General features: G+C 36.1%; 1 protein-coding gene across 1 annotated transcript; it reads right to left on the bottom strand.

The window, feature by feature from the left end:
- Positions 1 to 8,936: 8,936 nt before the first annotated feature.
- Positions 8,937 to 9,554, bottom strand: LOC114397251 (uncharacterized mitochondrial protein AtMg00810-like). Its single transcript, XM_028359342.1, has 2 exons — positions 9,344 to 9,554; positions 8,937 to 9,244 (listed from the first exon to the last, which is right to left on the bottom strand). The coding sequence occupies exons 1-2, from the start codon at positions 9,552 to 9,554 to the stop codon at positions 8,937 to 8,939; spliced, it is 519 nt and encodes a 172-aa protein (XP_028215143.1).
- Between the last annotated feature and the right edge of the window lie 2,081 nt (positions 9,555 to 11,635).

The raw sequence follows: 11,635 nt of genomic DNA, 5'->3' as shown, positions 1-11,635 counted from the left end.
AGCCTTTCAAAAGGGTAAAAGGCTCACTTTCACTTTTCTAACATCATAATAAAACTTGCCCAAATAAATAATAAATCATCTCGGCTCAAAACAAGGTTGTCCAAGACTTCATGCAATTAATATAGAAACCTATACCCCAATGTCACATCCTATCAGAGCATTGTGTCTCGACGTCCTTCAGCACAAGGTTCCTTAAAGCAATTCACCTAGTCATATGCTCCCACGAACACAAAGTTCGAAATCATCACAGGATCCAAACACAAACAACACACGGGGAATGAGTTATCACATTCATAACTAATAAAGAGAAACAAGACAACATGTAGATATAAATATCATATAAATAAAATACAACTTACTTAAACATAGCTCACGTCATTTTCACCACTTTGTTGTGTAACATTACATCACAACACAATACGTCTCATTCATTTTCACATCATTCACGTACTCAAAGATCAAAACACAATATCACTAAATCGATCAATATTGACCAATACACAAGCATTATGCCACAGATACACTAAGACTCAATCCTATATGCAATGTGGTACCATATTAGTGAAAAACCTCATTGGGCGCCTAGAAATACATGACAAGACAAACCACACACTAGTAAGTCAAGCCACTCTCACTAGGTAAAATCATAGGGAGACCAATCAGGGTCAGACTATTTTACGAGAATGCTCCAACCATGTGGGATCGACACAGACTTAAAGGAGCACTCAAACAAGTTGTATTTACCCCCAAGGCCTAGACTCCGAAGAGTCCGTCAGGGCCTCTCCTTCCTGATTTAGGTCCAACCCAGAAAATATTTTAGCACATAGACTCTATCTATGAACTGTACAAAATATACGACTCCTCAATTATTCTCAAAATAATTTTATCATGTCGGGTCCCCACAGTGGTTCCCATCATAATACTCGTCGTGCATTAACTCATTGCCCTTAAAGAGTCTTATAGTCGTGTGATTGTACGATTCATAGCCCACAACTCAATGCACACGACATTTCAATGCACATATATATCATAAGTCAATACATACTCAATTTATCACATACACTCGATCTCAATCACAATGGTATGATCCCAATTTAACATGTTATCACACCTCATGAATCATATACACTTTACCTATGAACTATGCAATTCACACAACTATTCAATCGTTTTCAAAATCATTTTAACTCGTCGCGCCTCAAGTGATTAAACTCGTCAGGTTCCCACAGTGGATCTCATCACAATACTCGTCGCGCAAAAATTCTTTGCCCTTAAAGGATCTTACAATTGTGTGATTGCACAGTTCATAGCTCACAACTCAATACATACAATATCTCAATACACATGTATCCCACCATTCATCACATGTTCAATTTTTCACTTACTCACAATTTGAATCATCATTTATAATCTCAATATAATAATTTACACAAAATGTTTCTCACAGCATGAGGAGTAAAACCCCTCAAACAATTCCACACAATCATATTAAAATCAATGAATCAAAATCATAGGTCAAAAATATGAAAACACCAAGAGTACTCAAGTTTATCAACCAATTTGCATCAGAACATCAATTGGTTCGTTAAACACAACAATATTGTATTTATAATTGTAAAGGAAAATTATAATTCAATAAACATCCCAAAATAAACCCCAATTTGATCCCCTAAGGATTCCTACACATGTTCATTCTAACCCCAATTACGATAAACTCATCCCTTACTTCTAAGCAAGATCATGTGTGTATTCTGACAGCGATAACAGCATCTCTAGCAATTTCCTGAGATTCCTCAAGTTTTTCCTCTGATTTGCTCTGATAGGGTTTCCAAGCGTTAGAGAGAAGGAGAAGAGATTAAAGCCTTCATTTTGTATTGTCTATGTGTGATTCACTTTTCTCTCTCCATGAATACTATTGTGCAACTCCCAACGGTGAAGGTGTGCGGATTTGAATTGCAAACCAGGTGTATAAATTTCATGACGATCCAATGATTAACAAGTCTAGGATCGTAGTTTTACTGGACAGGCTTTGAGTCTCTACCGGAAAAGAGAAAGCTACGATGTGAAAGTCATTTCTCTTAGCTCTAACATTCTTCCACAATTTCCAATAGTGAGAATGCTCAGATATGAGTTGTAAACCTGGTGCTGCAATATCACGATGATCCAACAGTTAACAAGTTCGAGATCATCGTTTTACTAAGACAGGTTTGAGTGTATACGGGAAAAAGAGAGGGTTTTGAGAGGGGAAAAGAGAAAACGAAATTGAGAGAAGAGGAGCGTAGAGTCTCTTGTCAGTCTGAAAACTGACCTAACATGTCTCTAATTATAGTTAGGGTACTTACAACATATTATTTACTCTATTTATTTATTTTTATAATTTTATAAAAAAACTCTATTTTATTTCCTATTAAATGAATAATTTTTTTTATTTTCCTTCAAACCATTATTGTAATACAGTTATTTCTCCTTATTTATTTAGTTATAAAAACCTCACCATTTTCTAAAACTCTATTTCTTTTTTTTTAAACTAAAAAACCTTTTTACGAAAAATGGAATGTTACATATCTAGCTGAATTGAGTGGCACGAGAACTTTTTTTGCCATGAAGATCATGAACAAGACCAAGCTGGCAAATCACAAGAAGCTTCTAAGGGCTCAAATAGAAAGAGAGAGATTACAATCTTTATATCATCCTTTTCTACCTACATTGTATACACACTTTGAGAGAGAGACATTTTCTTGCTTGGTAATGGAGTTCTGCCCTGGTGGGGACTTGCATGCACTCAAGCAAAGACAACAAGGGAAGTATTTTTCAGAGCAAATCTTTTCATGAGTCCTAAGTTGTCAAGAAAACATTGACCACTACTTGTCCTCCCACAAGCACTCCTCTAAACTTAAAACTTACTTCAAATATTTTACTACTCCAAGAAGGACCTACGCAACTAAGATAGCATTCAACGGTTTACAGTGACTGACTTCTCTATGAACTTAGGGTTTACTCCCTACAAGGATCTCACTGGAAAACTTAAACTTACTCGAGTCATCTCTAACAAGGGCTAAGGTTAATTCAAGGAATCCTAAAATAACTTTCTGGTTCGACTACTAATTAAGGGTGTCTTATCTTAATCTTAGGTTTCCTCTCATCCCAAAACAACTTCTGCTTGAGAAGGATTTATAGTTATCTCTCACTTAGACGTAGCATACTCTAAGGGTCATTCTCATCTAACTAAAATGTATAGCAAAAAGCTTAACATAAAAGGTGATTCTCAAGGGTCTATAACAACTTTAAGATACTTCACATACTCCAACCTAACTCGAAACACACTAAAGCGTCAATCACCAAAATCACTACAAGAGCTAACTCAAGGTAGGGAGATCCTGTCCATGCATCCCATGAACATACAGGGACATTGATCTAATCTAGGCATGGCCAGGTACACGTAGAGGCCACAACACTTACTAAGGTAGTCATCAGAGCATCCTCAAACTTTTCCCATATTAAGGTAAAGAGAATTAAGATTTATCTCACTAATCATACAACTATCATCAATAATCCTTTAGGTGACCTACCTTATGCAAGAACACTCACTCTCAAACCCTTCCATGCTTAGTAATTAACGCCTTACTAACTACCTTACTCTCTTCTTAAGGTTTCACACTAAACCTCTTAGTTATTCTTCACAACTTTTCCAACTACTTTATGTTCTTAAACAACTTTATACCAAATATTTCCTAGGAACTACGGTTACAAGTTTCTACAGGTACTACACCTACAAAATTCTCAATCTCGCACTTAGGTGGTAACTAAGCACATCCACAAGGAACATAGGTACACGACTTACTAAGTTTGACTTTTATCTACATGTAACAAGGATCATGCCCACTCAAGTATTTTCCTCTCAAAACACCTTAACGTGATTGGCAAGGGCAAAGTCTCTCTCTATTCGTAATAGAAGTAACAACAAGACAGATTATCAAGCAGTTTAACAAGACATGATTGGAAGATGAGTAGCTTATAACAATATGAACACTCGATTGATTAGGAGACGATAATTTTAAATAAAGAATGATCACTTATTCATAATCAACAACAAATATTCCAAATGAATCATAGGAATGAAAACATGATCACAATGTACATTCATATGGAGACGTTAACAATCGCTTGATTGTGACAAAAACATTAGTAATCCAATTGCTTGATGTAGGCTCATAACACAAAGAATGAATTATACTCAAGCTTGCAAGTGTAATCGAACTACTTGACTTAAGCACGCAACACAAAGAATAGGTTGCACTAGAATCAGAAGGTATGGTCAGGAGTATTCTTTATGAAATATATCTCGATATGAGTCATCGAACTATAGAGTATCAGCATCGCTAAGAACAAGAAATCACAAACAACCATACTATCTATGCAATTAAGGCAGAACACCATTCTACAAGCATACCTAGAATTATAAGGTTCCTATAACAAGTATATAACGTACATATAAGAAGTAAGAATTAAACGGTTAATAAGGATGTATTAAGGAATCACAAACTTCAACAACTACACACAAAATAAAGGGAGTTAAGTAGTCATGTGTTTACACATGAAGAAAGACACACTCATCCAAGGCATATATATACGGTTCAAAAGGTTTTCACAACACTAATCCACACATCAAGAGAGAAATAAGTTTTTTAACAACATACACGCATGAAGATAAGGGCTCATTAAGGCATTATCCATCAGCATCAAGACTATCGACATCACCTAACGACTTGCCATAATGTCCAACCGTACTTCACAAATTATAGAGATGGCCAATCTCATAACTCATGACTCAACAGTGGATTTATGGTATAACAGACATTAAGGATGCAAGGCACATACAAGCATTATTATTAAGTCTCATTTGATCGTGCAGAAGAAAATACAAATAATAATTCAAGCATGCTTAACAAAAGTACTCATAAGTAACCACACAGAGTGCACACCAGAATATGGTAAGCACATAACACACTGGCTGAAAGGTTCGACCTGCGCTGATACCACTAAATGTGACACCCTCTACCCCTCACATATATGTACTAATAATAAAAGAAGTAAGAAATCAAAATTAATTAAAAGTTTTTAAAACACATTTAAATATAAGCCTTTCAAAAGGGTAAAAGGCTCACATTCACTTTTCTAACATCATAATAAAACTTGTCCAAATAAATAATAAATCATCTCGGCTCAAAACAAGGCCGTCTAAGACTTCATGCAATTAATGTAGAAACCTATACCCCAATATCACATCCTATCAGAGCATTGTGTTTTTGTGTCCTCTAGCATGAGGTTCTTCATAGTCATCCACCTAACCATCTGCTCCCATGAACACAAAGTTTGAGATCATCATAGGATCCAAACATAAATGGCACACAGGGAGTGAGTTATCACATTCCTAACTAATAGAGAGAAACAAGACAACATATATGTATAAATATCATATAAACAAAATACAACTTACTTAAACATCACTCAAGTTATTTTACCACTTTGTTGCACAACATCACATCACAACACCACACGTCTCATTCGTTTTCACAGAATTCACGTAGTCAATAATCAAAACACAATATCACTAAATCAATCAATATCGAACAATACACAAGTGTTATGCAACAGATACACTAAGACTCAATCCTGTATGCAATGTGGTACCATGTCAGTGAAAAACCTCATCGGGCGCCTAGGAGTACATGACAAGACAAACCACAGACTAGCAAGTTAGGTCACTCTCACTAGGTAAAATCATAGGGAGACCAATTAGGGTCATGCTGTTTTGCGAGAATGCTCCAACCATGTGGGAATGGCATAGGCTTAAAGGAGAACTCAAACCGGGTGTATTTATCTCCAAGGCCTACACTCCGAAGAGTCCATCAGGGTCTCTCCCTCCTGATTCAGGTCCAACCCAGAAAACATTTTAGCATACAAACTCTATCTATGAACTGTACAAAACACACGGCTCCTCAATTGTTCTCAAAATAGTTTTATCTCGTGGCGCTTGTGATTAAACTCGTCAGGTCCCTACAGTGGTTCCCATCACATTAACTCGACGCCTTTATAGGGTCTTAGCATTAACTCGTTGCCCTTAAAAGGGTCTTATAGTCATGTGATTGTACAATTCATAGCTCACAACTCAATATATACAACATCTCAATGTACTAATATATTACGAGTCAATACATACTCAATTTATCACATATATTCGGTCTCAATCACAATGGTATAATCCCAAAATAGCATGTTATCACACCTCATGAATCATACACACTTTACCTATGAACTATGCAATACACACAACTACTCAATTATTTTCAAAATAATTTTAACTCACTGGGTCCGCACAATGGATCATATCATAATATTCATTGTGCAAAAACTCGTCGCCCTTAAAGGGTCTTACAATTGTGTAATTGCACAGTTCATAGCAGCTCACAAGTCAATACACTCATCTCAATACACATGTATTTCATCATTCATCATAGGTTCAATTTATCACATACTCACAATTTGAATCACCATTTCATACTCTCAATATAACAATTTATACAAAAGGTTTATCACAACATGGGTAGTAAAACCCCTCAAATAATTTCACACAATTATATCAAAATCAATTAATCAAAATCATAGGTATAAAAAAATGAAAACACCAAGAGCACTTTATTTTATCAACCAATTTGCATTAGTACATCAATATTGTATTTATAATCATAAAGGAAAAATTCAATAATTCAATAAACATCTCAAAATGAACCCCAATTTAATCCTCTAAGGATCCCTACACATGCTCAATCTAACCCCAATTGCGATAAACTCATCATTTACCTCTAAGGGGGCTCACGTGTGTTCCGGCAACGATAGCAACACCTCTAGCAATTTCTTGAGATTCCTCAAGTTTTTCCTTTGACCGCTTTGATAGGGTTCCTAAACGTCAGAGAGAAGGAGAAGGGATTGAAGCCTCCGTTTTGTACTGTCTTTGTGCGATTCAGTTTTCTCTCTCCATGAATGTTACTTAGCAAATCCCAATGGTGAAGATGTACGGAAATCTTGAACAATATATCAAACTTTTATGACAATTCAACGGTTAACGAACCCGGGATCATAGTTTTACTGAGACAATTTTGAGTTTCTGCGGGAAAATAAAAAGCTGTGATGCAAAGGGTATTTCTCTCAGCTCAAATATGTTCACATAATTCTCAATGGTGAGAGTGTTAGGAAATGACTTCCAAACCTTGGGATAAAATTTCACAACAATCCAACGGTGAATGAGTCTGAGATTGTCGTCTTTCTGAGACAGGTTTGGTGGTATGCGGGAAAAAAAAATTTGGGAGAAGAAGAGAAAATGAAATTGAGAGGAAGAGAAGGCGTAGGGAGTATCATCAGTCTGAAAACTGACCTAAGATGCCTCTATTTATAGCTAGGGTACTCACAACCTATTATTTACTTTATTTATTTATTTATTTTTACTATTTTATAAAAATAAACTATATTTTATTTCCTATCAAATGAATAAATAAAATATCCTTTATATTTTCTCAAACCATTATTTTAATTAATAAAATTATTTCTACTTATTTATTTAATTATAAAAACCTCATCATTTTTCTAAAATTCCATTTATAAATAACAATCATTTTTAAATTAGTCTAAAAAAATGGGATGTTACAATATCTATATATAATAATATAACAAGCAGACACATGTACAACTAGCAAGGGTCAATGAACTTGATTTTAATTAATTATATATTCCTTGTATTTATGAACTCAATTATTCCATGACACCAAGAGCCTAGAAGGAAATCATGAAGGAAAACTTCATCCTTTCTTTGGGAATAAGTACCAGTTGAGGTTTTCATAATATAAATGACAAAAGATGGACTATCAAATTGTTATTTATATCCACTTTGATCAATATGACCCCTGAAATTTCTATTTAGCTAACCCTAACATAGAATGAAAACTTTCATGGACTGAACCCCTCAAGGACTAAGGATGCAAAAGGTTAGTTGTTTAATGCTATATTTCCTAGAAAATATTCTAATATTATTTATACTGTAGGAGTGATAGTTTCTTTTATTTATTTATGTAATGTAATATTCGCATTTGGTTAAATTAGTTGGTAAGGGAATGTGAACAATGCACATGTACGAGATTCAGAGATTTCTACCTATTAGATTTTGCATTCCATTTACCCAATTTGGTCCTTTTTCCATACAACATGTTTATCTAAGACTAAGTAGACATTATCATTATTATTAATTACAAATATGACCTTTACATCTAGAACTACAATGCATTGTGTTGTGGAATATGAACACTCAGCATTGATACAAGAGATACAGGAGATAATTATATAGCATAGTGTACAATGATTTTGCAATAAAGTAATTAAATATGAATTGATTGCATATTAGAAAATTCTAAATATAGAATAAATTTCTTAAATATGGTTAGCTGCAATCTGGTTTATTTGTGAGATTGATTTGTGCCACTTAAAGAAGATTAGTCTTCCAACAATTTTCCATTATCAGTAGCACAATCATAGGGATATGGTTCCAACGACTCTTTGTTTCCTTTTTTTGCATGATTGTCATTATTAGTAACACAATCATAGGGATTTGTTTCCAATGGCTCTTTGTTTCCTTTTTTTGCATGATTGTCATTATTAGTAGCACAATCATAGGGATTTGTTTCCAACTGCTCTTTGTTTCCTTTTTCTGCATGATTGTCATCAAAAAGCTGATTATTGTTAATATCCTCCCTCAAACGAGGCCGAGGTTGAAGGCAGAGTTTGGTCTGAAAATGCATGAGAGTAGCTTTGGACATGGGCTTAGTGAACAAATCAGCAACTTGATCATGGGTAGGAATGTGGTGAGTGACAAGATGGCCAAGAGCAACTCATTCACGGACGTAGTGATAGTTCAATTCAATGTGCTTGATGCGGGCATGAAATACGGGATTGATGGTCATGTGGAGTGCACTGAGATTATCACAGTATAACAGTGGAAGGGATGGTAGTGAAATGCGAAGGTCTTGCAAGAGAAAGGTAAGCCATGTGAGTTCAGCAGCAGTGTTTGCCATGGCCCTATATTTAGCTTCCGTGCTGGAGCGAGAAACTGTGGGTTGTTTCTTAGCACACCATGAGATGAGATTTCCTCCAAGATAGATACAATAACCGGTGGTGGAGTGTCGAGTGGCGGGACAACCTGCCCAATTTGCATCAGAAAAATCAAAAAGATCAAGTGTGGTATGTGAAGTAAAGTGAAGACCTACATCAATAGTTCCCTTGACATATCATGATATACGATGAGCCATTTGTAAATGCACAATGGTAGGAGAGTTCATAAATTGGGACACAAAATTAACACTATATGAAATATCAGGGCGAGTAAGAGTGAGATATTGTAAAGATCCAACAAGCCCACGAAAGTAACTTGGATCATCAAGGGGAGTGGTATTGGACGTCATCTTCATCTTAGCTTCAAGTGGTGTGCTCTTTGGTTTACAATCAACCATGTTAGCTCATTCAAGGATGGTAAGGGCATAGTGTGACTGGGATAGATGAAGACCATCAGTTGTCTATAGTATTTCAATGCCAAGGAAGTGATGGAGAGGGCCCAAGTCCTTCATGGAAAATTCGGATTGTAGAAGTTTAATGAAGTTAAAAACTAGAGTGGTAGTGGATCCTGTGAGGAGTATATCATCTACATAAAGGAGAAGAATTAGTGATCCAATATTTGAGTGCCAAATAAATAAGGATGGATCAACCTTACAGCAAAAGAAACCATATTTAAGAAGAAAAGAACTAAAACGATCAAACCAGGTACGAGGTGCTTGTTTAAGGCCATAAAGAGCCTTTTGAAGCTTGCAAACATGGTTGGGGAATTGAGGGTCAGCCATGCCAGGAGGTTGCTCCATGTATATGTTCTCAGGAAAAAAACCATGCAAAAATGCATTTTTTACGTCAAGTTGTCGAATGGGCCAATTCTTAACAAGGGCTATGGTGATGATTAACCAGATGGTGCCTGGCTTGATTACAGAAGAGAATGTTTCAGTATAATCTACTCCATTAACCCGATGATATCCCTTTGCAACAAGACGAGCTTTGAGCCGATCTAGGGATCCATTAGGTTTGAGTTTTGATTTGAAAACCAATTTAGAGCCAATAATATACAAGTCACGGGTGCGAGGAACGAGTTCCCAAGTTTTATTTTTGTGTAAAGCCTCAAGTTCTTCGCACATGGCAGCCTTCCAGCCAGGATGAGCTAATGCAGAGCGAATATTATATGGGTTGCGTGGAATGTCTGGAGATGACATAGTGATTAAGGCATACTTAGGATTTGGCTTTGTAATTCCGTGTTGTGAGCTAGTAACCATGGGATGAGTAGGTACAACATGTGGAAGTTGAGTCTGGGTAGAAGAGGCAGATTCAAGTGGTTGTATTGAGGTAGGAGGTCTAAGCTCAAGGTTTGACTCAATTGGTGAGTTTTGTGACTCAAGGTTCTCATGTTCAGGCAACGAGGATTGTTCTAGTTGACCAAAAGATGCAATAGGAAGTTGTAAGGCAGGAGATTGCATTAAAGGATTTGAGCATGGTGGGGCGAAAGCAGAAACTATTGTCATTGTTTTCAGTTCTGCACAAGAACTGGAGTTAGTATGAGGTAGCCAAGAATCAAATATGCTAACTACATGCTGTGTAGGAGAGGAAATCGTATGATTGTTGGATCGAGTGGCCTCAGAATAATTAAGAAGGGGGGGTTGAATTAATTATTCCAAAACCTTTACTAATTAAAAATTACTCTTTTAAGACTTTTACTAAATTGTTAAGAGAATGAGGAGTAGAAGAGAAACTTAACAGAAAGTAAAAGCGGAAATTAAATGCACAACGGAAAGTAAAAGAGTAGGGAAGAAGGAAACAAACACACAAGAGTTTTTATACTGGTTCGGCAACAACCCATGCCTACATCCAGTCCCCAAACGACCCGCGGTCCTTGAGATTTCTTTCAACCTTGTAAAAATCCTTTTACAAGCAAAGATCCACAAGGGATGTACCCTCCCTTGTTCTCTTTGAACCTAGTGGATGTACCCTCCACTAGAACTGATCCACAAGAGATGTACCCTCTCTTGTTCTCAGTCAAATCCAAGTAGATGTACCCTCCAATGTGTTGAGACAAAGATCTCAGGCTGCTAAACCTTTGATACTTTGTGAATGGGGATATAAAAGAATTCTCAGGCGGTTAGTCCTTTGAACACTTTTGTATTAGGGAATGGGAAGAATCAAAAGAATTCTCAAATTGTGTCGTTTTGAATTCTTTGACAAGGGAGAAGGGAGACACAAAAGAATTCAGGCGGTTAGTCCTTCATTCTTTTGGAAAAGGGAGAAGAGAGACACAAAAAGAATTCAGGTGGTTAGTCCTTGGCGAATTCTTTTTGGCAAAGGGAGAAGAGAATAAAAAGATGAATAGCACAAGTTTTCAAGGTTTGGAAAACCAGAAAACTTCAGAAAGCTTTTGGTATAAAGAAGAAGAAGAAGAAGAAGTTCAAAGAGATTCAAGGCTTGTAAAGAATTGATTGGAAAAGTAACGTGTGAAAGAATG

The sequence above is a fragment of the Glycine soja genome, chromosome 18, assembly GCF_004193775.1.
Source record: "Glycine soja cultivar W05 chromosome 18, ASM419377v2, whole genome shotgun sequence".
In the NCBI taxonomy this organism is placed as follows: domain Eukaryota; kingdom Viridiplantae; phylum Streptophyta; class Magnoliopsida; order Fabales; family Fabaceae; genus Glycine; species Glycine soja.
Note: the sequence above shows the minus strand (reverse complement) of the source record. Positions and strands in the feature narration are given on the sequence as shown.